Consider the following 25,878-nt stretch of genomic DNA (forward strand, 5'->3'; position numbering starts at 1 on the left):
TAGGGAAATAGTCAGAAATCTTTACTAATGTCTGCAAACAAGCTGTTTCTCTTTTCTTCATTACAAAGTGAGCGTCGTTGGTGTGTGTGTGTGTGTGTGTGCGTGTGTTGTGTGTGTGTGTGTGTGTGAGCAGTCAGTGCGCAGACACAGAAGTGATGCATGTTACATCCTGAACATGAATGCGACACAGGTGAGTGAGGGACGACTGAAAGGCTCCCATCACTGCGTCAGCTACAGGAAATGATGCAAAGAAAAGGCAGCAGCTTCTATTTTACAGCCTTCTAACGAATCACAGAGTTCTTATTGTGACTCTCTGACAGTGTGCACATGACCCGGGACACATTGTCAAAGCAAAATAATACAGAAATGGTTTCTGACATTTGATTCACAGGCTGGAAATATTGTTGTCACAGTCTTCAAGAGTATCCTGCGATGTTGGGCTCAGCTTAAGGGCCTTGCACTGTGATCCTGCACTAAACTGACGGTAAATGTAAAAAAACTGTGATTCCCACAAACAAATGAATGCAACAGGAAGCACAGAAGAGCGAATGAGACACATTTACAGCAGACCAAGGACATTTATGAAGCGACAGCTGCAGGAAACAAGTGTCCAAAGCAGGAAACGACCTCCCAGCGAAGTGGGTTCCTCAGGTGCGGCATGTCGAGCCAGCCCGGCAGGGTACCGCGAGCAGCTCTAGCTGAGAATGCACGTCTTTGACTGAGACTGGGCCGCGCTCGCTGCAGCAGGAAGGAAAGGAGAGAAGTTCAGTGTTCAGTCAGAGTTTGGAAAGCTGTGACGCCTGACCGCCTCCTACCTTGTCTGGCTGCCGCAGCTTTCTCAGCCTCCTCCTCCTTGGCTTTCTTAGCCGCCTCGATGGCAGCGACCTTGGCATCATGCTCCTCCTTCAGGGCGTTCCACTCCTTCCTGTTGTTCATCAGCCGGTCCAGCATTGGGGTGATCTCCACGTGGAAGCGACTGAACTCCTGGGGCGACACAAATCAGACGCATCAGCGTTGCTCAATCCAAACCGCTAACGCTTCTTAAATGACACAGAGAGCCAGAGCGGCTCATGGGCCATATGCCGCTGCTCCACGCTTGCAGATGTTTATCTGGGTGGAAGCAGCAGCTGTGGGTGTCTGAGTGGGTGAGCTCTCACCTTGTACACAAAGGCGCAGACAAAGTCGATGAAGCCACACTGCAGCTTTGGAAGTTCCTCCGCTTTGTTCCTGTCCATCATGGGCTGAAGGAGAGAGAGAGAGAGAGAGAGAGAGAGAGAGAGAGAGAGAGCTGATGGCCTCATCATCACTGTGGCCTCACACACCTGTGAGACTCCTACAGTGTCCAGCTCTGCTTCTGCAAATGACGTTTATCCACCTGCTGAACTCTCAGCGGTCAGCTCCTCACGTTTTCCTCTTTAATGACTGCCGAGTTACTGCACAGTCCTCAAACCATGTACAAAGCCCTGACTGTGGGCTGAACTGGAGACCAAGGTCTTGGATGCTTAGTATTTAAAAATACATTTAATAAAGGGCTAATTATACAAACATGATGCAAGCTTCTTTCAAACAGGCATCACCTTTAAAACAGAAGCTGCTACATTCAAACGTCATCTTTTGGGGAAACGCTGAGGCAAGCCCTGAAAAGGTCACGATGGCTGCTGGAAAAGCCTCTGCAGAGTCCTGTCAGACCACAGTGAGTCACATGACCTCTGTGGCACAGGAAGCTCTCCCTGCTGACACTGCTTAAGATTAACTCAGAGCACCGCCAGGTAAGCGTGGAGGGCGGTGCTTCAGGTGTCTGAAGGGCACGAGAGAGCAAGGCAGGGGAGAACAGGAAGGTCGGAAAGGATTTGGTCAGACACAGTCACGGCTCTCTCTGTATCAGCGCTCCACATGATGGCTCAGCACCGCCTGCTCAGCAGCGCCACAGGGACGCCAGTCTGTCCTTTCATATTTGCTCCCCATCACTAATGAAACCCCGTGGATTCGGTCCACCAAGTCCTCCCCAACTCCAACTTCAGAATAAACACATGGAAATAACTGAGTGGAAATGTGTTTGGAATGTGTCACTGTTCCTCCAAATGAGTCTTATTTTAAACTCCAGAACAATCGAGTGAAGGTGGGGTGGTCCAAAGCCCTGATGTGAGAGGAGATCCAATCCCTCCACTGGAGCCTTCAGGCACCATGTTTGCCGTACATTTGAGGAACCGCGTACCTTCTTTCCTTTTATTCTAAATATTATTTTTTCTCACATTTCTGACAGGGAACAACAAAAACCCCACAGCTGTTTCTGTCTGTGACTGTGTCCATGTCTGTGGGCTGTGGTTAGTTTAGAGTGAGGACAGCAGAAGCTGCAAACATCTTACGATAGGCTGCTGCTCGAGGACCGTCCTCTCCAAGTCTCCCTGCTCCCAGAACTCTGCAGCGACAGACAGCGCCACCTGGAGGAGGAACCACACAGGTCGGGTCAGAGCTGCTGCTTTGAAGGAGAACACACACACACACACACACACACACACACACACACACACACACACACATGCTGGGACTGGAGGAAGGACAGCTGCTGCAGTTTACCACGGAGCTGATAGGAGGAAACATTTGATGGAGCAGGAAATGATCCTTTGTGTTTCACATCAGCCGCTAAATCTGAATCAGAATGCTACAGTGTCAGGCTGTGTCTCAGAGAGATGGAGGAGCGCTGATGAATAATATGGAAATTTCAGTATTCAGTATTCAGCAGCGAGTTAGTCATCGAGCCAGTTTTGGGGAACAATTGTGGCGAAGCGAGCAAAGCCTGTAGACACAATCTGTGTGCGTGGGAAGCAGAGCGGAGTGAAACGTGGGAATTATCAGCCATAAAAATGTCAGCAGAATCTCACAGAGAATCAAGAAGCTTTTGTCTGTGAAACATCTGAGCGAGAGGCGTCCATCACTATCTATCTGCACCGGATTATCTGTTTAAATCACAAAGCAGGCTAAGAGAGTAACCAGGGTTAAATTACAGCGGGGTATCGAGCGTCTGCACGCCTCTGCTCACGATCGTCACGGATGTTTTCGTATGACAGGTGCTCAGCTCTGAGGGTAGATTCAGGTGATGAAGGAGCATCAGAACACACTGGGAACATCCTCAGTGCCAGCTCTCACTGTGTCCGTTACAGGATTTTTAAATAGCAGAAGGCTCTCAGGATCAGCAGGATGTTCCCCTCTAAAGGTCAGACGCTTGGTAAAAAGGGACATTCCAGAGAGTGTCTGCTGATCTTGAGACCTCTGAGATCTGGACCCTGATTCTGATACGATCGGTTCGGTCTGCTGCACAGAACATGAACACCGCCCACGAGCACGTTTCGCAACACGAGCTGCATTAAGAATGTGACAGAAGAATCAAACCTGTTCTGAGCAGACGCCACATGGGCCTTTACCCAGAATGCACTTCTACTGCTCCTCCAAGTCACAGACATCAAACTGCTGCAGTTCATTCAGACCCCATCACTGATGCTCACAGAAACCAGGTTTAGTCTTTAGACTGTGCACTACTACTAAGTTTGGCCCCGCCCCCCTGCACGTCCACCTGAGCAGGAACATTTCAATTAAAGTGTGTTTGTTTGGATTAGCTGATCTAAATAATTAATACGACTCATCCATGCAGTAAATCACCTGGAGGAGAGCCTGACAGCGTAAACACGACTCCACCTGCCACCTCAGAGGTGTTCGGCGAGTCCTGGGGGGTCCCCGCTGGGAGCCACCGTCCCAGAAACTAAATGCATTATTAGTCCTGCTTTCTGTCAGTTCGTGCTGATATTACATACTTTACAGAAATGCTGAGCCTGCCAGGCACGCCAAGCGAGCGAGAAGCAGCAGGTTGCTTTTGATGCACGAGGCCGTCAGGAACCGACGCCAAACGCTGCCTGGAAAAATGGCAGCGCTGACAAAACATCTCTCTGCATCTACTTCATCATGGCTCGCCTCTCGCAGAGTGTGTGTGAGTGTGTGTCGGGTTACAGCACAGGGCCCGTTTTACAACCAGAACTGAGACACTAGGGGGGCCTACCTTACTCTGGATCTCCCACGGTTTGGCGATGGCGGACAGGTCACAGGCTGTCATCATCATCGCCCTGCAAGCACAGCATGTGGATGGGTCAGAGCTGCGTGTCTGGGTCTCCTTGCTTGCCTGAGAGAGAGAGAGTGTGTGTGTGTGTGTGTGTGTGTGTGTGTGTGTGTGTGTGTGTGTGTGTGTGTGTGCTTCTGCATACATGACGATCTCTTTGCGTGTAGTCTCCAGCATCATGTATTTGGTCCAGTCGTTCCAGTTCTCGTAGGTCTTGGACTGGTCTACAATCTTCTGGAACATGGTCCTCTTCCTGCACAGAGACAGACATTCCAATCAGCTCACAGGAACCATTCCACTGTTACTGTAGTTATTCCAAAGCCTGGAGAAAGTGAATTAAGTCATTCTGTGGTCCCCTGCTGAATGTGGAAGTTTGCTCACTTACAAAGAAATAATCAGTCTCTAATTTTTATGGTAGTTTCATTTTAAATGAGAGCGATAGAGCATCAACCAAAAACCCAGAAAATTCATTATATAAACTAATTTTCATAAGAATTTGGTCCAAGCAATTCTGGCTCCCACAGACAGGCTCTGTACCCGTGTCATATGCACTACATGATTATAATCAATCAGTCGGGTACTCCTGATCTCAGCTCATTGTGTGAACAAAGCACAGCTGAAAGCTGAAGCCAAGCTCCATGCAGGATCTCGCTTCATGGGGTGAGGATCATGAGAAAGGAGGTGGGTGGAGCTAGTTAATGATCTGAAGGCAGGCAGTTCCATAGGTATGTCTGAGATCTGCAGGCAACATCATAGAAGGCTTGGTGCTGATCAGATGAAGCCAAAATTTAGCTCCTTGGCATCAACTTAACCCGCTGTGGTTGGAGGAAGAGAATTCATAAACATTAGAGACTGTTTGAATTCAGCAGGGATCAGGTAACTATCCCCCTGCTGTAGGTCAGGTTACTGAAGCCTTCACATTCCAAAGGTAACGTTGTGGAATGATGCTGCTAGCGTACTGACTTGAAGTACAGAGCCAGATCAGTGGCGATGATGGCGATGTCCATAAGGTGGATGACGAGGTCGTGCTGACGGCGGTTCAGATTCTGATAAATGTTCAGCGCCTGAAGCAGAAGAAAAAAAAAGACACTTTGAACAACAAGAAAGGATCCAAAGATCGAGGTTCCTGCACCTGAGACTCGAAGAGCTCAAAGACGCCTCCTCTGATGAAGCAGAGGTAACGCTCAAACATCTCAGCTCCACTGCTGAAGATGTGATGGCAATCAAATCATCACTGCACACGAACAAAGCTTCACATCTTCATATTTAACGTGTGTGTATATACCTCATCTCTCAGCAAAGTCTTTCCAAACTCCAGATGGTGTCTTTCCAAGATGGAGGAGCCGTGAAGCTTTGCCAGAGGATTACCAGACCTGTACACAAAAACACACACACACACACGCACAATGGGAGGTTAGACTGTGATAAATCATGCATGTTGAGCCCAGGGTGGGCCTGGCTGCCTGTGTCCACTGCTAATGGTGGCTTTCATTAGCTCATCCATCAGCGGGAGGAGCAGAGCAGCTGGAGGCGTAGCTCGTCAATATCGACTCATTGATATTCTCCGTGTGTGACGTTGACTTCGCTTAAAGAGCTGAGGTCAGCTCGGCAGCTCATGGGACAAGCGACTGTTGCTCGGAGTCGATAAACGCTCCTCAGAGTAAACAAAGGTCTGATTTCCAGAAAGTTTCAAAGAACGTGACTGATGCTCTTCAGCAAATCAGGACACGCCGCTCACAAAGGTGACACCTGCTCACTATTCAGGGTTCCCACTGCTGCCCCTGCACTTTGGCATCCTTACATGAGCAATGTGCAAGTACAGAGGGTCGCAGCAGTCTCACCTTCTCACCAAGACACAGATAAGTTGTAGCCACATGTATCAGCGTGGTGTTTGTTCTTAAACAGGCATACTTTGATTTAGCTGTAAGTTTATATGTGCAGTGTTTTTCAATGTTAGGGTCTGCGTGTGATACCAGCCTTCAAAAACCTGTGGAGCAGCTTCAGAAGAATGTTCCTCACTGTGAATCATCTACAGAACATCATACCATCAACATACTCAACAGCTGGAGGAATCTCTGTGCACAGGCTGATAAGGATAGATCAGGAACACTTCCAGCATCTGTGAGTGGCTTGGCTACAGCTCAGTCATGGAGGGAAGACGGCACATGTAACTACGATGGAGAAATGTGCTCTTTTAAAACTGATCTCAGGTCAGACCCAAACACGGATTATCTGCAGTTATCGGGCTCGCAGACCATCACAGACTCATGAACTGTCCAACTTTTACAGAAATGTCACTACCTCCAAATCTTTCTGTTAAAAGGGAGTTTTTCCTTCCCACTGTCGCCAAAGTGCTTGTTCATAGGAGGTCATATGATTGTTGTTTTTTCTCTGTATGTATTATTGTAGGGTCTACCTTACAATATAAAGCGCCTTGATCTGGCGCTGTATAAATAAAACTGAACTGAATCAAATTCATAATGATGTCGTCATGTTTTTCTTATAGTGTTTGATTTGAACATTGATTGTTTTCTACGTCACAGCATCCTGACTTTTTGTAATTGTGGTTGTAGTTTTCTTTTAGTGGCTTATGTTTCATTAAGATTTGTTAATGAATGCCATATGTTCTGCACATGCTCCTGTCAGAAGATCTGCTTCTTAAACCAAACAGTAAAAGCTGCCTTCGTGCAGGGCCTCGAGTAGAAATCAGTATTTGATTTGATCAAATCGAGCCAACAGACTGTACAGAAAATATGGATGTAATTTTAAGCCCTAAACATTGTTTCTTTGTAATGACCAGCAGAGGGAGACTCCTCTGTGAGAAAATAAGGCTCCTGCTTGGCTGCTCTCTGAGCTCAGGAAACAGTCTCAGATGTTTTTAAGTCTTCTTTAATATAACATGATTTTGTTCTGCAAATGACGGAAAACAAGCTAAATGCTCCACTGGTGGCTACACCCATCTCATATATGCAGCATGCATGCCAAACACCCCCACCCCTGCCTTCTTACTTCATCTGGTAGAGGTTGTTGGTTCCTCTGTGGTCGATATCGTGACAGAAGCCGGCGGTTACCATGGCCATGCACTCCAAGTCTGTGTAGTAACGCTTCAGATCACCTGTCTGAGAGTGTCAGTCACACAGAGCGGATGTTTATTCATGGAGTCGGCGTGCAGGTGTGCACATGCACACAGACACACACACACAGATATGCACACACATGGATTTACACCGATCCACACCCATAATCATTGCATGTGTCTGTGCTATATGAATATAAACTATGACTCTGAGTGGTTTTCTTAATAACGACCACTTCAGGCACACTCCATTATCTCTGCCACAAACACACAAACATGCACGGCCACATGTACAGTGCGCTCCACATGATAATGAGCAAAATAATGAGATGAGAGAAGAAGAAGGAAAGGATGTTCATCACCTTGACTGAGAGAATGAAGAAGAAGAAGAACGGGGTGAGCAGAGGGGTGGGGCTGAGGGATACTGAGTGTGTGTGTGTGTGTGTGTGTGTGTGTGTGTGTGTGTGTGTGTGCGCGTGTGTGAGACCATCAGCAGGGTGAACATTGTCTGTCCAACGTTGAATCCGTGCCTCCAGTTGTGGTAGGTGATCTTCCTGTAGCCTTTACTCAGGGAGTACATGAACCTCACCAGGACCTGCAGAGGAAGCACAGCGTGAGGTCCAGAGGTGTTAATAACAATCCTTACATTTGAAATGATACTAGTTTATCTAGTAGTCTGTCACTTTTAACCAATAAAAAGTGTAAGTGTGTGCATGGAAATGCCTGTTCTTAAACAGTTCATGCTAAACTTCAGTTAAAGCCCCTGAATTGACGTGCTGTGTGAACATTAACCATCTACTTTTTCGTCATCTCTTATAATTTGATATCCCAAAATGCTCCTGTGGCAAGTATTGTGGTGATGACTTTAAACTATGTGCACGTCCAGCTGTTGCTGAGACAGAGTTCACATCACGTCTGTGGTCATGAAATCCTTTGAAGGACATTACAGGCCACCAGTTGGATCCCCTGCAGTTTGCCTAACAGGTCGGTGGATGATGCAGTGAACATGGGACTGTATTACATCCTGCAACATCTCGACCGCCCAGGAACTTATGCCAGGGTCCTGTTTGTGGACTTTAGTTCGGCTTTTAATACCATTGTGCCTGAACTTCTCTCCTCCAAACTTTCCCAGCTCAGCGTGTTACCAGCTACCTGTCAGTGGATCACCAGCTTCCTGACAGACAGGAAGCAGCAAGTGAGGCTGGGGGAGATCACCTCTGAAACTCGGTCCCTCAGTATTGGTGCCCCTCAAAGATCTGTCCTCTCACCACTATTGTTCTCTCTCTACACTAATGACTGCACCTCCAAGAACTCAGCCGGTAAACTCCTAAAGTTTGCAGATGACACCACCATCATTGGCCTCATTCAGGACGGTGATGAGTCTGCATACCGGCAGGAAGTTAGCCGCTGGTACTCTGGTGCAGTCAGCACAATCCGGAGCTGAACAAGCTTAAGACTGTAGAGATGACAGTGGACTTCAGGAGACATCAACACTGCTCCCCCTCACCATATCAGACAGCCTGGTGTTGACTGTGGAGATCTTCAAGTTCCTGGGTACCACCACCTCCCAGGACCTGAAGTGGGAGACCAACATCTCCTCCATCCTCAAAAAGACACAGCAGAGGATGTACTTGTTGAGACAACTGGGGAAGTACACTCTTCCACAGGAGCTGCTGATCCAGTTCTACACTGCAGTCACTAAGTCTGTCCCGTGCTCATCCATCACAGTCTGGTATTGTGCAGCCACTAAACAGGACAGGAGCAGACTGCAGCGGACTGTACGGGCAGCAGAAAAGATCACTGGCGCCCCCCTGCCCTCCATCCATGACCTGCACCTCTCAAGAACCAGGAAACGGGCAGGGAAAATCATCACAGACCCCTCACACCCTGGACACAGACTTTTTGACCTGCTGCCCTCTGGCAGACGGTATAGAAGCCTGCAGACCAGGATGGGGCTTGCCAGCATGACCTCAGAGCTAACAGCTGTAACTGCGCTGTGTTGAGAGCAGGTGACTGCTGTTTCGTCACAACCAGCGCTCTGTTTCCTTTGTGCAGGTGTACGTACACCCCTCCACCGATTGATGGAGGTCAGCTGCAAACTTTTCTCTTCCCTAAATGACACTTTACCGTATTCTTAGTTATATGTAACCACTAACATGATCATTGTGTTACATGTAACATTGAAACCATCATAGCTGCTGCTGTTCCCGTGTGCGTCGCACTTAAAGCCACGGATGGGGGCACACGGACCTCTCTGGGAATGTGAAACTTGTCCACCACTTTGAGTTCGTAGTACATCTTGACGCCACACTTCACCAGGTCCAGTTCGCTGTGTTCAAAGTCACAGAAGTGAAACTCGAAGATCTCGGCTTTCTTGGAGTTCGGCAGCACCTCGGACTGTCGAGGAAAACAAGAACAATGCATCAGATCAATGTGGGAATATTTTATTTGGTCATGACCCGGAGCTCCGCGTGGATTAGGAATAATAAAAATCATCAGAACAAACAGCTCCCTTCTCATCCTGCCCTGTTTTTCTTTTTGTGTGCTGATGGGAGCGTTTGGCATTTTTACCAGGATCTCCTGAAGCTCCTCCTCCTCGCACTCGTCCGGTTCCTTCCCCCACCTCTCTCTGGTGTTCTGCGGACAAACACACATCGTCAACAGTCACCTTGGATAAAATGGTTTGGCATCCATCAACTGACACCTGATCTGAGGTCAGAGCAGGTTGTCTCTCTGACAAATCACCTCATAGAAAACCTGACAGCTTATTCCAGCTTACAGATGATGCTCAGCTCCTGCTCCTGTCATCCACATCCACCAACAAAGCTTCAGAGAGACAGCTTTTAGCACGAATACTCAAACAATAAAAGACAGACATAAAAGAGAGCACTTCATCTCCATCTGATTAGAATCACATTTATCCAAAACAGTGCTGTAATTCAACGACTCTTCAAGTCTTCCACTAAAGATGTTCACTTACTGAAAGTTTCATTAATCAGAGCCAAAGAGATTAGTTTTAGAGGCCATCCTCATCTCTGAGGTGCTCCTGCCTGAAACAGGAGGAACAAAACTTGAGTGGGGAGACACAGACTCACTCACCAGGACGTTTTGGATTTCATCTTTGCGACACTTGACGTGGTAGAGCACCATGTCCTGGTAGATGTCCTTCCTGTTCTCCAGTTTGTTCATCTTATCGTAGGTGTCGGTGTTGAGCACCGACCAGCCCAGGAACTGAGTCAGAGACTGGGAGAGAAAACACTGGAGCTTCATTCACCTCACAATCAGCGTACAATTAAACAGTGTGTGTTATTGCGATGTAGTCTAGTGGGTAAAGGTTTGTTGTGTGTCGTGTGTAGTCCTGTATATATCTGCAGCCTCAGTCAGCTTTAAATGTACAGCAGCTGGCACCACAGGGCGCTCCCTACTGTAGGGTACAGTTCATTTAGTGATAAAATCAGGGCAACAATATTAAGAGCAGAGGTTTGTTGATGAGCTGAGGGTGTTTTGTGTTGCAGTGAGGTGGCCACAGAGACATCAGTAAAAGCCTCCAGGCCTGATTATAAATAATGCAGACGCTCCGAATGGCCTGCAGTGTATTTATAGTAAATCAGTGACACACACACACACACACACACACACACACACACACACACACACACACACACACACACACACAGTACCTCCATCAGGGTTTCATCCATCTCATCAAAAGGTTTCCCATCCTTCCTGTTATAGAACGTGGCCACACCCACAATCTCTTCCTTCTTGTTGACGATGGGCATGGACAGAACGTTCTTAATGGTCCAACCAGAGTCGTCCAGCGGCTCCGTCTGAACATGAAAACAACCTGAGTTTAATTAGCGATGACAGGACGGCCTGCGTGCCCACTCTGAGCTGGTCTTATAAAGGAAAGAGCTATTTATTTTCTGTAATAATCTTTTTGTCCTACAGACCGTCTCAGAGTCAGGCAGTCTGCCTCCATCAGTCAGCAGACATCTGAGATGTTCAAATGACTGACTGCAGCTTTAAGCCAGTGTAACAGGCCCCACACTGTCAGCAGACCTGAAGCACAATCCGTGTGTGAGCTCGGACAACAGTACCCACCACAGTAGAACGATTAGAATAAATGCACTCGGAGCTTAACAGCCCCCAGGAACATCATTTGAAGTAAGGAGAGCAGAGAATGTTGGAAATGTCACCGATTTATATGTTCATGATTAGTCTCTGGTGTACTGTTATAGTACAGGACAGACCACTGTAGTGCCAAGGTAATTTTTTTGCATACTTTATTCCTACACGTCCTTCGAGCTGGCTCGCACAGTGCAATCAAATTCCAGCATCTTCTTCTACTGAACATCTGATTACAGATGACAAGCCAAAGCGCTCTCACTGAGCCCTCAAACAGGAAGCTAAAACTACTTTGTCCTTACTGAAAGACTTCAAACATCATTATGGTCATGTTATAATCTAAGATAATACTGAGGATGATCACTTTAGTCTGGAGTCAGTGATAACTGACAGCAGGTCAGTCCTGAAGTCGTTCAGTAACATCTTTGTGTTTTATGAAGCATCCCTGGAATGAAAGATGGCGTACAGCTTACCTGAAAGCTGAAAAACTCATCCTCAGCTGCGTTCATTATGTTACAAATCTGTGGGAAAAGGAAGTAAAAAGATGAGCATGTGAGGGGAAGAAGCTTCACGTGTTAGCAAAAGACTTCTGAATCATCTGGAAGCTTCAGAAGCTGAAATATCGATGAGAATGAGGAGAAATGAGCAGAAGGTGGGATGAACGTGCTCTGGCTCTGTGGAAGAAAGAACCACATGTTCAAAACCATCACCGTCAGGCTCTCAGCTTTTTCTCTCAATCATGGAAACGTAACTCTGCAGAGGAATAAAGTTTTCACCTTGTACATAAAGCAGAAGGGGAAATATGAAGCGGGAGAGATGATGTAGGCGTGACAGATGATGAGGAGCAAAGACGACGGGAGGACGGGACAGGAGGAGGACAGACGAGGAGGAGGAGGATTAGACAGACGAGCGGCGGCAGCGGGCTCGGCGGTTTGGGAAACACTTGCCGTGATTAATTACAACGGTTGCAGAAATTACAATTATACATCACAGCAGCGTGTGGCTGAGCACTTTTCATTTCCACAGCGGCATGCACGCTGACAACTGTGTAATAACTCTGAAGGCACTCTGCTCATCGACCCACCCGCACACTGCAGCGAACATGAGTGGAAATCAGATTTTTAAAGGACAATGATCTAAAGTTTTCACTGTCTCCACATCAGTGACAATGATTTAAGACTTTATTGTTTAAGGAGTTATTAACGTGGTTCTGGCCAAGAACACAAAGTACAGTAAAATTACAAGATTACTGGGAGCTGACGTTTCTCACAAGAGACAAAGGAAGAAGGGCATGTTTGTTTTTTTACACAGAAAAGCTGATCAGGAATATTTTATGCAGTAATATGACACAAACTTTAAACACAAGTATTGCCAAAAATATTTAGATGGTTCACTTCAGGCTCCAGATCATTATCCTGTGTTTTTTCTAATGACCAACAGGGGGCAGCAATTCAGGCTGTAAAAAACAGTCTATGAGAAGCTAAACTTGCTGCACACTTGATTTACAGCTTTGCTGATCAGTGTATGGGCTCCATTCGTGTCTTACTTAAGAAGATCTGATGCTTACTTTGTAAACGGGAGTAAAATAGATGATAAAGTAGAAAAGCTTTAGGGTTGAGATGACAGCGACCTCAGTTTCTCGGTCAGATCATCACTTCTGGTTTTAAAAGTATTAAAATGCTAACTTGGAGCTTCTGAATGAATTCTCGTGGGGTAAGAACAGCAGAAACGTTGGAAATTGATTATCTTGTGACAGTTAATGTGAGCTCGTAGGAACAACAGATACTGACCAGCCCAGTTTCTGCTACATAGGTGGGTAAACCGCTGACCAGGGCCCAGTGATCTGCTGGAGGACTCCTGGAAATGAAGACATGCCACACAGAAGGTTAAAATGCCACAATCACCTTTAATAAAAGCGAACAAAGTGTACATTTCAGTGGTAATACTCAGTTTACTGTATCATTGTTAAGCAAATGTCATGTAAAACGAGCTCAGGTCAAATAACGCCTGTACAGCCTTCGGTTTGCACTGTGGTGAAGTTACTGTGAGCTGCATTGTTTGCACAGCGGTTATTAATGTTTACAGAGCAGGGTGGGATCACGGAAATCACAGCCTTATATGGCTAAAGGGAAAATATATCAGTGGTGCTGTGAGGCTTGGCTGTGAGGCTTCGCAGAGCTCCCAAATCTGTTTTTTACCCTCAGGTAAAATCTTTATTTTTCTCCCACATAGAACGTTATTACTATTAAAATCAGCCTTCTCAAAATGTATTCTTGCTTCATTTAATTTAGTGCGTTTAACTTCACTTGTTTTATATATTAACTTACTTGTATTGAGTCACCTGTGCTCTCTCAGAGGACCGCTGCTCATGCTAGTAAGGACAGACTCGCCAGGCTGTTCATGTTTATCATTATACTGTCGTCACTCTTCCACGTGTTGTGTTCAGATTGTGATTCCTGTGGATGTGTTTTTTAGGACTCCAAGTATTCACGTTTGAATTAAGCCACTCTTCCTTCCTTCCATGAGAGCAGTGCAAGGGTCACAATCACGTGACCCCTGCACTGCTCTCATACACAACCATATCATCTATGTTAAGCGATCCCTGCATCTGTGCTCAGATTTCCTTCCTTGCAGACACATAAGTGTGACCCGACGTAATGCTAGTGGTCAAATCTCTGCAGCGGCACTAATATCTGCTAATGTCACAGCTGCTGAGACTTACGGTATGACTTTGATGTCCTCTTTGCCATGGAGGATGTAGTCAATCACTTTGTAGAAGATGATTTCCTTGAGAGGTCAAATAAGATCACAGTTAGTTTGCTGAAACTCTCTGCACAGACTCAGGTGTGAAATCAGGTGTAAACTCCACACACAGATAAAAAAAAAACCAACAACACTTTAAAGCCCACTGTGTGTGAATCCTGATAAACTAGAGCCAGATAGGGGAAAAAGATTAGAGGAGAAAGACTTTGATAGGGCTGGAAGCATGATTTCACTCAGCGTGTGTCACAGAAATTAGCTTCTGATTGGCCTGCTGATGGAGATACAGGAAGCTGGCACGTTTTAACCTGCTGGAGGTGCTACAGTCACTGTGATTGGAAGCACTGAGTAACAGATGAATGCCACATGGACTTGGATCTCAGAGTTTGGTCAGGACCTCCTCACCCTGCCATCAGGAGTTTTGGGTCCATCATAAGGAGGAACCTCTCCCATCAAAACGGGCCACAAGTCAAAGAACTCCTGCACACATAACAGAGACACAGAGAGAAAAAGGCAGATTTAGAGGAGAGAAACATTAACGTTATTTAACGTTATTCTGGGAAGATGTGGTGCTTTTGTTCAGTCTTCAGAACATGCCCAATTTCACAGATCACAGCGCAGCTTCTACTGCTGTTTGTTATTAAGTGTGTTATTCATGAAATCCAGTATTGTAAGCAGTCGGCCATCTGTACAGACACACAACATGTGTTTGTTCTCTGAGAGCAGGTGCTGGGAATCAACTGGCAGCTGCTTGTAATTAGGTGACAGCCACAGCCAGTAAGTAGTATTTATGGCACCGTGTTAGTTATTACAAATACATGGAAAAGCTAAGAAGATACTTTAAATTTTTTGTCAGCAGAAGAAAAAAATCAAGCAGATCAGATAAAGAAAGCCCAAGGAGTCTGAAAATATGCATTCCCAAAAGATGAAGATAAAAAACACAATGGATTCCATAAAAACAAAGACTGGATGGACGCAGCATAGAAACAGGGATGATACTCTTAAACATGTTGGTTCAGCAGGTCCTGGTCCTGAACCCAGACCATTCACATTACAAATAGCAGGTTGCTGGACAGCTTGCTAAAGATTTCTGGCTCCTCTGTGACTCTGGCTGTGAGTGTGTTGTTGCCTACCTTGGTTTTGGTCATGTCCAGCAAACCCACAGAGTAGCGGTCACAGTTGAGGAAAGCTCGGACTGTGTACAAGGCTTTGTGGAACTGCCTCTCGATGTCTGTCATCTCCTCAAACACCTTGCTGGCTGACCACAGCAACACCTGGACAGCAAAATCAAACAGAAACCTGAACCAAGGACAACCACACACTCATCTCTGCTGCTTCTCTTCCTTCTAATGTCTGGCGCTTTTTTTGTTCATCACCACTAAAGAAAGTGGCTTTGCATAGATCTATCCTTACCTGTCCTCTCCTGGTCTCACAGTTGTGTAGGTAGCTCAGGTGGAAAACTCTCAGTGCCAGGTTAGCAAAGTTCAGATATTTGTTCAAGGTCTGGGAGAGAGTAGAACATGAGTGGTGAGGATTTTGAAATGCATGCTCTTACATTTCTTATTACATCAGCAATCCTGATCATCTCAAGGAATTAATTTGCAGACTTGGAGCTTGTGTCCATGTTTTAATGAAGAGCTATAATAATCCTAACCCAGAACACACAGTTCTGATGAGTTGCTGTCAAGAAACTTGTAGAAACGCCTCATTTTTATCTTCAAATGCAATGTTTAAACGGTCCCTGTTAGTTATGACAAAAAGATGCCTCATTATGTCTCTCCTGACATGCATCATGTTTGGAGCAGCAAAAAAACCCCAAAATTAAGCAAAAATCGACTTAAGGATAAAAAAAATCACAAAGACTGCACCAAAGAGTAAAACAGTGAAATGTGCATTATTAGGTCTCTCTGTTAGTAAATGGTTTTGTAATTGATCAACAAACGGATTTACTGTGCCTTACAGAAACCTGGTTACAGCAGGATGATTGTTAGTTTAAATGAATCAACACCCCTGAGTAATAGTAACTATCAGAATCCTCGAAGGTCGAGGAGGAGGAGTGGCAGCAATCTTTCACTCCAGCTTATCAATCAACCAAAGACCCAGACAGACTTTTAATTAATTTGAAAGCCTGATGCTTAGCCTCGTCCACACTAGCTGCAAAACTCAAAAAACAATTTTACTTGTTGTTGTTTCTGTTTCTAATTTCTACTTCTTTGACTTTTTATCTAAATGAAGTATATGCAAACCTTCAGTCCGACTTGGTCACCTTACAGATCTTACAGCTCTTCATGATGCAAAATTAGTCCTGAATGCTAACAAAACCAAAGTAATGTTGTTTTCCCATAAGTGAAGCTCCGAACATCAACTCAGGAAAGTGATACCATAGAGCTTGTTGACTCATACAAATGTCTTTGTATTTGATAAGGATCTCAAATTACATACTTGATAAAAAACCTCAAATTTATTTTGCAGTTTTTTTATAGATTAAAATCATGTTTCTCTATTGCAACTTGCGTTAAGCTTGTTTTTATCGCTGTTGGATTAAGCGATGCTGTCTATCAATTTGCCTGTCCCATTACCTTAGCTCAATTAGACCCCATTACCGTGCTGCTCTAAGATATATAACAGGCTCACACTTCATGACTCATCACTGCACTTTGTATAGCCTTGCTGGATTTACTTCACTCAATAGTCGAATAATGAAGCATTGGTATATTTTTATATACACAGTCATTCTAAGAAAATTGCCATCATATATCTACACCAAGTTCATTGCCCTCCAGAACACCTACAATTTCAGAGCCAGGAGCTGGCTGCGGTTTAAAGTAGCACTTGTGAGCACAGAGCCAGGAATGTCAAGTCTGTCTTATTTCGGCGTGTGGTCTTGGAATTATCTGCAGCTCAGGGTGAGGTTGGAATTTCTTATCCCTTTATCTAGTTTTAAACAAAAACTGACAGAGGTCCTAGTCACCAACTGTACCTGTAAAATTTAAATGGCTTGAATTTGAAACTGTTTTAAATGTTGTAATGAATTTGATATATTTTACTGCTTCATATTTAGTGGTCAATGTGATCATTTCATACATTGTTGCAGTTGTATATAAACTGGCTTGTTTTGCACTTTACACACTGCTGCTTCTTACTTTAGAAGCGATTCAGGGGAAGTGTGAACATCAGATGGGTTTCATTCATACACCACCACAAAAACAGCCGCCTCATGAGCTTCCTGTCACTTTATTATTCAGTTACACACAGTTTTTCAGTCTGTTGATGGTTTTCTGATAAATCTGCTGTGTCACAGTTAAACTGTATGACGTATCGTTCACATCGGTGGCACCACAAGAACGCGATTAGATCTGAGTGGAGTGTGGTTTGGGGTTAGGGAAGCAGCTGGCTCAACAGCCACCGTGAATTGTTCCTGGTGTGTTTGAATGTGAGTCTGTGTGATCTAGAGTTTTGAATTTTCTAATTAGTTTTTATTTTTATTTCATTTTGACTTTTTGTTTTACTTCAGTTTAGAGTCAAGAGTCAGTGTTCTTGTGTCAGTTTAGTCTTTATCTGTCAGAGGCAGGGTTTATGAAAATCAGTGCCGCTGTTACAATAAAAACACTTTTTGAAAACAGCGACTCTCTGTCTCGTACCAAAACTGAGCATATTAACTCTATAAGCTTATTTTCATTCTTTTTAGTTTTAGTGAACTATAATAAGTTTGGTCTCGAATGCTGCAGCTGACCATGTGATGTCTGATTGAGTCAATGGACAGTGAGGAGGACACATCATCAAAAGCAGGTGGAGTATGTCCATCCAACAATAACCATACCTGATGTAGTCAGGACCTCTGGAGTTCATGTGAGTCAAAGTTTCATGTTTTTCTGGTCACGTCTGTAACATCTGTAACTTCGACTCCTTATGTTTGTGATTGGTCTTAAATGAAGATCATTTTATTGGGGATTATTCTGGAGGTACGCTCGATAGTGTTCATTATCAGTTCTGTCTGGTTTCCTCCACATTAACACTCAGTCTAGTCCTGTTGCCAGGTTTTCTTTTAGTCCGGGTCTATCTGGCTCCAGGTCTGAGAAACTGACCCTACATGTTACTTGTTAAGACAAAAGGGGATGCAGCTACCTAAATATCACTGACAGCACGAGACAAAGCGGAAGAAGAAAGTCTGCTGAGGGACAGGCGCTGTTACAGGTTACCTCTTCATCCTTGGCAGTGAAGCACGGGCCATCCAGCTTGTTAACAGCCATCATGACAGCCACCATGTCTTTACCGTTCATGATCGGGACGGCGAGGACATTCTTCGTCACGTACTCGGTCAGCTCATCCACAAAGCTGCTGAAGTGTGTGCTCTAGGAGGAGAGAGAAGAGGCAGAGTGGATATTTCACTGTATCTAATTATCATTGCTTTCTCGCTGCACTTTTCAAAACTCCCAGAGCTGCTTTGATGAACGCTCTGATGATATCCATAAATGCTGTAAGTGAAGCCTCTCCGTTATCCTCAGATGCCACGCGCTCTCAGCTGCGCTCCATCTATGCTTCATCTATGCTTCCTCCTGAGCAGCAGGGGTCATCAATTGTTCCTCTGGGGGTGTAACACAGGAAAAGCAGCTCATTAGCTGCCAAGCTAATCATATGATTGTTGGGTTTTTCTCTGTATCTATGAAGCGCCTTGAGGTGACTTTTGTTGTGATTTGGCGCTATATAAATAAAATTGAATTGAATTGAATTGAAGAAGGAACATAGACCTGCACAGGGACCCATTTGGCTAAGACGAGGTCTCTGTCTCTTTCTGGATGTTACCTGAGTGAGGCAGGAAAGGGATCAGAGCGCATGCAGATGTTTAAGAGGAAATATAGAGAAAGTTTGATACTTGTCTGCTTTCTGCTGAAAATACACTTGAAATCCACCCATCCATCTTCTAGATCAGGGGTGGTCAACTCCCGTCCTCGAGGGCCGGTGTCCTGCAGGTTTTAGATCTTACCCTGGGTCAGCACACCTGAATCAAACAATTAGTTCATCTGGAGAACTTCAAGACATGCTGAGGAGGTCATTTAGCCATTTAAATCAGCTGACATGTCTAAAATCTGCAGGACCCTAGAGGCCTGGAGTTGCCCACCCCTGCTCTCGAACAACCAAGTGCAGTAGGATATAAAATCAGGTGTGACAGTTAAAACTGAATAGATGCTGAAGCTGAAAACCATGTGAAACCCTTCTTCTCCCCTAAAAACACAGCGTGGAGTTTTCTTATCCAAACACTTCCACCGCAAACTGAAACGTCTTCAGGTGCATTCACTGTTTTGATTCTAAAAGAAGGGCACAGAAACCCTGCTGTGGCTGATCCTGGATCAGCTGCTTCATCTGCTGCCTGACAAACAAACCCACAGCACAGATAGGGCACTTTGCCAGCTTGTTATTAGGTGACCATTGACCCTCTTAAGCTCGCAGAGCTCATCACCCTGCACATGGATCATTTACCCATTTTTAGATGGAGACACAGTATCGTTTACGCAGCTCTTACACGGTTGCTCTTCCAGTTTGGCTCTTCATTCCAGAGCACACACACCTGTAAGTACAGCTCTGCAGGTGTGATAAAAGGTGTGCAATAGTGCTGAGTCTGTGGAAGCAGCGGCCTGTGTGACCTCTGCGACTAATCTGGGATTGCTATTATTCAGGACAGATTAACCTGTTTATGTGGAGCCTGTCCATCTCCCTCACACACACTGATAAATAACAGGGTACCACTCTGAATATAATTGCGTTATTCTCGGTCTCACTTTGAAGGAAGAAGATGATGAATCGAGAGTCTTGCCTGATTGGCTGACCTGCAGTTAACTGGGTCAGGATGGAACCAGTGAGCACAAAGGCAGCAATGCCAGTCCCTGCATTTCATACAGAGCCACCCCGTGCGCATTAACATCACAAAGCCAACCTGTTATCTGGAAACACTCGTCGGTCCTTGGCTGGGGGGAGAAACTGAGGCTCTGATTGTTCCTGTCACACTGTCATGTGTTTGTGTGAAGCTGAACACCGTTTCACAATGAAGAGCCAACAGGCTGCTGGGAGCACAACTGCTGCAAATAAACCGGGCACAATGAGCTTGAGCCCACTTTGTTCCTCCGTCAGCAGCACGGCCTTCTGAGGTCAGTGAAAGGATGCGGTGGAAGTGATACAGAGGAGCGCCTGTGTAATGTGGGCCGCTGCCCTACGTGGCGTGAATGTCTCAAAAAGAGCTGCCAGAGCGGGCAGACCTGCAGGAGCATGATGCGGACACGAGAAAATGCTGGCCAGCTATTTTTAAATGTCAGAGGTATTGGCTGTAATGAGATTGAGAGGAATTAGCAGCATAAACAGCATGGAGTCATGTCACCCTCTGGTGGACACACCGAAGCCGAACGGCTCTGATAGAAAATGAAACGGGTCATAAAAGCATCAGAAACACAGATGACTGCAAACATTCAGGGAACCTCGAGGCTCCTGTCTGTTAGTGATGTGTCGGTTGCGAACAAAATGGCTCTTAGAGCCGGTTCTTTGACGTGAACGACGGGAGCCGGCTCCTTATTGCGAGCCGTGGGTTTTTTTTCCTTTCTCTCACCCTCTCTCTCACACTTTTTTTCCGCTTCACTCCGCATGTGAGCCTTGTGCTTTACCCTGGGATGAGGGGGGAGGGGCGGAAGTTACACTCTCAGTAGCACAGGAGCGGGAGGGAAAGAGAGAAAGAGAGCCAGGGACAACAATGTCACATTAGAAAGGTAAGTAACCAGCCACAACTATTTGCGGATGATAAAGGATTCAGAAAGTTTATTCATGCAGGTCCATATGACAGAGAATATGCACGTTCTTTTTGTTTTCATATTTTAATTTATATTTAAATGTGTTGTGGTTTGCAGTGTTTTGTGTTGTTTCACTTTAAATTTGTAAAAGGAAAAAGCTGACAATTTAAATAGTTAAAAATTGAAATGTGAATAGTTGGTTTTTGTATTATATGATTTATTTATTACATTTTATGTGGAGTGAAAAAATAAAAGTATATTTACGGTGGCCCCTAGAGACAAAAGACAAAAACTCCAAAACATGTAAAAACTCAAAACACGTACAAAACACAACAGAAGTGCTCCAGGATGCTGGGCGCAGTGTTGAGCTTTTGTTACCTAGTGGCTACACAAGCCAGCAAGTACCAACGACCGGATTTGGTGTGTGGTACTAACAGGTAAATGAACATTTTTTTTAAATTATTTGAATATATATGAGTGCCTGTGTATAAATACACAAACAATACACATATGCTTTCAATTGTGTAATTTAAGTGATCTAGGTAGCTCTGTTTTGGAAGTTCAGTTAATGCTAGAAATGTGTTTTGGAGTTGGTACATGCTTTGTCTCTAGGGGCCACCGTAAATATTTATATATAAACATATATAAATAAAACCACTTTTTTTTACATTAGTAATTCCTTTTGTGCATAATTTTATATTATTGTTAATAATAAATTAATTAAAGCAACAAAACAACCTGAAGAGCCGGTTCTGAGCCGAAAGAGCCGGTTCTTTTTAGTGAGCTGAGCCAAAAGAGCCGGTACTCTAAAAAGAGCCAGTACTCTAAAAAGAGCCGGAAATCCCATCACTACTGTCTGTGCTACTGACTGTCCACGCTGTAGTTTTCTGCTAAATTAACTGCTATTACTACAAATAACTGGAGTCATAACTGCATTAATTCCCTCTGTTTAAACCAGTCGTGAGTTCTTTTACATGCTTTCATAAAGTGAACGTGTATCTGAGAGGATTTCATCTTAGCTAAATAGCCACATGCTGCTTTTAGGCTCTAGATGTTTTTGGGGTCTTTACTTCATATGTGATGGCACAAAGATGAAGGTTTCCAACCAATCGACCAATCAATCCCCCATAAAGAGTACTTTGGGGGGGGGGGTTATTACCTGTGACACATCAGAAATGTTGACCATCTTCTTGCTGGTGGCCACGTGGCCCACGATGCCCATATCCAGCGGGTACACGATTTCACTGTCGGGTTGCACGAGGCACTCGTCAAAAATGGCGTCTTTATGAACGTTGAACAACCTGAAGGTAAATATGGAGACAGAAACGTGACCCAGGGTGACCAGGCCCTCTCTGACCTCACTAAGTGCTGGAAAGAAGCAAATCCCAGTGTGCTCCGTCACTGGTTCCTGAGGAGGAAGCTTGACCTCCGAGATAATAAACATGTCCAAGCTTCATTTTTACATTTAAAATCTTTCAATTGCCCCAGGGGGACAAATAAAGCTATCAGCATCGTTGCTACCTGCACTGCTTTCAGACACTGAAGTGGGTCTGCAATCACCTGGTGGCGAGCTCAGCGACGCCATTCCTCTGCCGGTACATAAAGAGACTCATGCGATCCACCCGCAGCATGAAGCTGAGGTGCTTCATCAGCCTGAAAACGGACTTCTCCATGTTCAGGTTATCCTGGATGTCACGCACCAGGTCGATGAGGATCTCGCTCTCATCCACCATCGTCAGCTCGTGAAACGTGCTAATATTTACTGCCGTCTTGCGGTTGGGATCCAGCAAGTCCGAGATGATCTTAGGCCGGAAGTTCATGTCGAAGTACTGCTTGGCAAACTGCGGGTTGGCATCAAGGAACTGCTCTGCTGCTGCTGCATCCACCATGATTACTGCTGACAGGGGGCAAAGCTGATTGGAGGAGAGCTTCTACGAAAGACAACAAGTAGCAGATGAGTTTAATACTGAGAGAAATTTCGTGCAGGAGAAGAAGAAGAGAAACTGGATTTGTTTCTGGGCTGAAGCCAAAACAATGCTGAAGGGCCTTTGCCTTTTCTCAGCATTTTACTCTCAGATATGATAAGAATACAGAATGTGGTGTGAAAAGCATCCCTGCTCTGCACATACTTTTATCAATCAAACCATAAAATAACATAACAATGTAAAAACAGTTAGCAAGAATAAGGCGGCTGTACCTGTGAAAGTCCTCCTGCTGTCTCCGGCTAATCCGTCTGTGCTGCAGATGTCTGAGAGGAGAGAAAGGATTACAGGGATGGTTTTAAATGGTCATGTGTGGACATAAGCCTGTGTCCAATTACATCTTGGGGATTATATGCCTTCCAGTGTTCAACTTCTTTCTGTGTCTCAACAAAACTCTGCTAACACTCGCTGATCTTCTTCAGGACCAGGAAAATTAATATTTCTCCAGTTTTCCGTTTACTGGACGGTTTTTGGTTCATGCATCCAACCAAAGGCCTCATAACACACTTCATGAGTCAGCCGCACGCACATTTAAACTACCACTCAGCATCGACTGACCAACGCACATCATTTCAGAATAACTTTGTGAGGTTCAGTTTTCAGTTTGAGCCTTGAAGGGCTGAATGTTCTCAAGTATTTTAGTGGAAAAAAACCTCTCAATCGTCTCTTTCAGTTTAACCACATTCCTCTGAAACGCACTCAGACATCAGTGTGTCTCAGCATAAAGAAGCAGTGTACGTATGACCTGACACACCAGCAGCACACGTGCTGTGCCGGCACACGGAGTCCTCGGTGTGCTGGTTGGTGTGTCACTTGTACAGAGCGTGGGCCTCTGCAGGACAGTTTAAGGTTAATGGGGACGCGAGACCAACGAAGACAGGCCGGACACAAACTATGTGAGTAAGTCTGAGCGTGCTCAGATACACAGATCATATGACCTGTGTGACATGCAGTGAGTGGAAAAGCTGGACAGTCAGGGACATGTCTATCTTTCCATTTCTCTGATTTCTTATCAAATGTTCAAATTCACACTCGGTGTGCTGGAATGGAGAAACAGGTCCCTGAATCACCTGCGTGTACTGCAGGGCGTGTACTGCAGGGCGTGTATGCAAGTGTGCCACTCGTTCTGTCTGAGAACACGTCAGCGAGCTGACGGCGGAGGTGTGAGCTCTCTGAATGCTTTGTGTTGGGTATCATGTTTCCTCTCTGACCTCTGACTCTGAGGTGAGAATTTTGGGGGACATCATTTGTCTCCCCAAATTCTGCAGCTTTCACAGACAGCGAGTTTGAACTCTGAGTCTGCTTTAACTTTGCGATGCCCACCCAGTGTGGTCACGACACAACCCCCGTCAGCCTTACACAACTGAGGACAAAATGAAAAGAAAGAGCTGAACCAGGTTTGCTGTGAGTACAGTCATGATGACTGACAGACATCCGTGTGTTTGTAATAAAAGCATCCAGCTCTTCTGGCCTGACGACTGTAGGGTGATATTTTTCACTTATCCTTGGACTCCAGGCGATTAGCGCATGCCTCACACCCACAGACTGTAAATAACAATGCAAACTTCTTGAACTCATGCCAGATCAAATAGCTGTAAGAACCTGTAACAGGAGCTGTACTGCCCATCCCCACTTCTAGCGGGTCGAACCTGAGATTCTGCCGTGTTTGAATCCAGGAGGACACGACTGTAAGAAAGAGGAACAAATTTTTAGGAGCTTCAGTTCACAGACCAACGAGACAAACGAGGTGGATCAGAATACTTTAATATCAAAGGAAATTCATTTGTCATTATTACCTAACAAAAAAACAAAAACTAAAAAAAACTTCCACTAGAAAACAGGGAAAAGGGGCGGAGTCTAGTGATGTGTCAGAACAGTAGGAACCTGTAGATGAGTGCAGGTGAAGAGGCACAAACATCATTTCTACATGTTTCTGTGGGAGTGAAGAACGTCCACACACGGTAAGTGTTTCCAGGGTTCATCGTCCTGCTGGAGCTCCATCTCAGCCTTTGGTCGCTGACAGTTCACCTGGCCGTGCTTCACCAGTATCCTGGCGCGAACACAGGTGTGAGTTTTTACCTTTGCTTTAAGAAAAGGTGAAGCTATTAGATCTGCTGCCCCCTCCTGATCGGGTCTCGGGACAGTCAGGCTCATCAGTAACTTTGCGCATGTACGCAGCTCGTGTGACGTAACACGCTCCGTTCCACGCCATCACGCACGGAGTTGCGGCGGGGCGGAAAACAGATGCGCGGCGTAATCGGAGCGGACGGTGAGCGGCAGGGACGGCTCATATGGACTCAGTACCGGCACCGGGATCCAGCTCAGGTGAGTCCCCGCGCGCGTGAACGCCGCCTTGCTCCCGGTGTGCCGCGGGTTCGCGTTCGTGCGGCAGCTCGCGCTCAGGTTTGTTCCTGTCCACGTTTACACTGTTTACAAAGGAGCCATTCACGCCGGTGTTCACACCGGCTCACCTGAGCCCCCACGGGAAGTGACAAGCCTTTGAAAACGGCGTCCTTGTTTCACCGTGACGCTCAGTAACGTTCTGCTCATCACACAACACAGCGCGCCGCCGTACTTCGTGACATCAATGCAGTAGTCCGCTCGTGCCACGCTGTCACTCACACCGGCTGTCCAGGTGCGGCTGAGGCACGCGTGCACCTGGATCAGTCAGCGCAGGGAACACCGGGACCCTACTTGCCTGCGCGTGCACACCGGCAGCGTGCACCACCTGTAACCCAATTACCACGTCACACCGTCAGATTCCGCTGCTGCTCACGGAGGGTGGAGGTGCTCAAAAGGCCTTCATCATGATGATGGTGGTGTTTGTGTGAGTGAGTGAGAGAGAGAGTGTGAGGAGGAGTGTACTACGTTTACAAATCTTTGTGGGGACCAACATCCTGGGGACAAAGTGTCCGTCCCCACGAGTTTGAAGGTATTTTTGACACTCAACATGTGGTTTTAGTGTCATTGCTACAGTTGTTGTTACGGTTATAGTTAGGTTCAGACTCAGGGTTAGAGTAAGCGGCTGGGGAAAGCATTATGTCAACTAGA

The 25,878-nt window shown here is 45.6% G+C and overlaps 2 protein-coding genes across 4 annotated transcripts in view; one reads left to right on the forward strand and one right to left on the reverse strand.

Moving 5' to 3' along the window:
• On the reverse strand, positions 1-24,498 carry pde6a (phosphodiesterase 6A, cGMP-specific, rod, alpha). 2 transcript variants are annotated; one of them, XM_084952562.1, is made up of 25 exons: positions 24,430-24,498; positions 23,043-23,093; positions 22,406-22,739; positions 22,005-22,146; positions 18,272-18,424; positions 15,486-15,575; positions 15,206-15,346; positions 14,478-14,552; positions 14,035-14,099; positions 13,103-13,169; positions 11,786-11,833; positions 10,865-11,014; positions 10,284-10,427; positions 9,756-9,821; positions 9,435-9,581; positions 7,672-7,779; positions 7,118-7,227; positions 5,394-5,481; positions 5,072-5,172; positions 4,254-4,361; positions 4,052-4,115; positions 2,367-2,441; positions 1,158-1,241; positions 816-984; positions 1-738 (listed from the first exon to the last, which is right to left on the reverse strand). In XM_084952562.1, exons 1-25 carry the CDS (start codon positions 24,452-24,454, stop codon positions 695-697), a joined length of 2,649 nt encoding a protein of 882 aa, XP_084808688.1. In that variant the 5' UTR covers positions 24,455-24,498; the 3' UTR covers positions 1-694. The 2 variants fall into 2 exon arrangements, with proteins under 2 accessions (XP_084808688.1, XP_084808697.1); XM_084952571.1 differs by lacking the exon at positions 24,430-24,498 and having other exon boundaries at positions 22,406-22,776; positions 23,043-23,099.
• slc26a2 (solute carrier family 26 member 2) overlaps positions 23,067-25,878 on the forward strand; it is a 9,399-nt gene continuing 6,587 nt past the window's right edge. Inside the window, exon 1 of one of the 2 annotated variants that reach the window (XM_084952600.1) lies at positions 23,067-25,152. In XM_084952600.1, coding sequence (XP_084808726.1) covers positions 25,119-25,152 — 34 coding nt within the window. In that variant the 5' untranslated portion in view covers positions 23,067-25,118. Of the gene's footprint in view, positions 25,153-25,183; positions 25,760-25,878 lie in introns of those variants that run through there. The other variant, XM_084952609.1, reaches the window with a different exon arrangement.

This window comes from Perissodus microlepis, chromosome 2 (assembly GCF_051167445.1).
Source record: "Perissodus microlepis isolate ML-2025 ecotype Zambia chromosome 2, ASM5116744v1, whole genome shotgun sequence".
Lineage (NCBI taxonomy): Eukaryota > Metazoa > Chordata > Actinopteri > Cichliformes > Cichlidae > Perissodus > Perissodus microlepis.

Excerpts from the sequence above, each read along its gene's own strand:
- pde6a (XM_084952562.1), bottom strand. The coding sequence starts at position 24,454 with ATGGGCAGTACAGCTCCTGTTACAG. Across the intron at positions 13,170-14,034 it reads GAGGACATCAAAGTCATACC|GAGTCCTCCAGCAGATCACT; the intron begins GTAAGTCTCAGC and ends CTTCATTTCCAG. Across the intron at positions 11,015-11,785 it reads ATGAGTTTTTCAGCTTTCAG|ACGGAGCCGCTGGACGACTC; the intron begins GTAAGCTGTACG and ends TTTCATGTTCAG.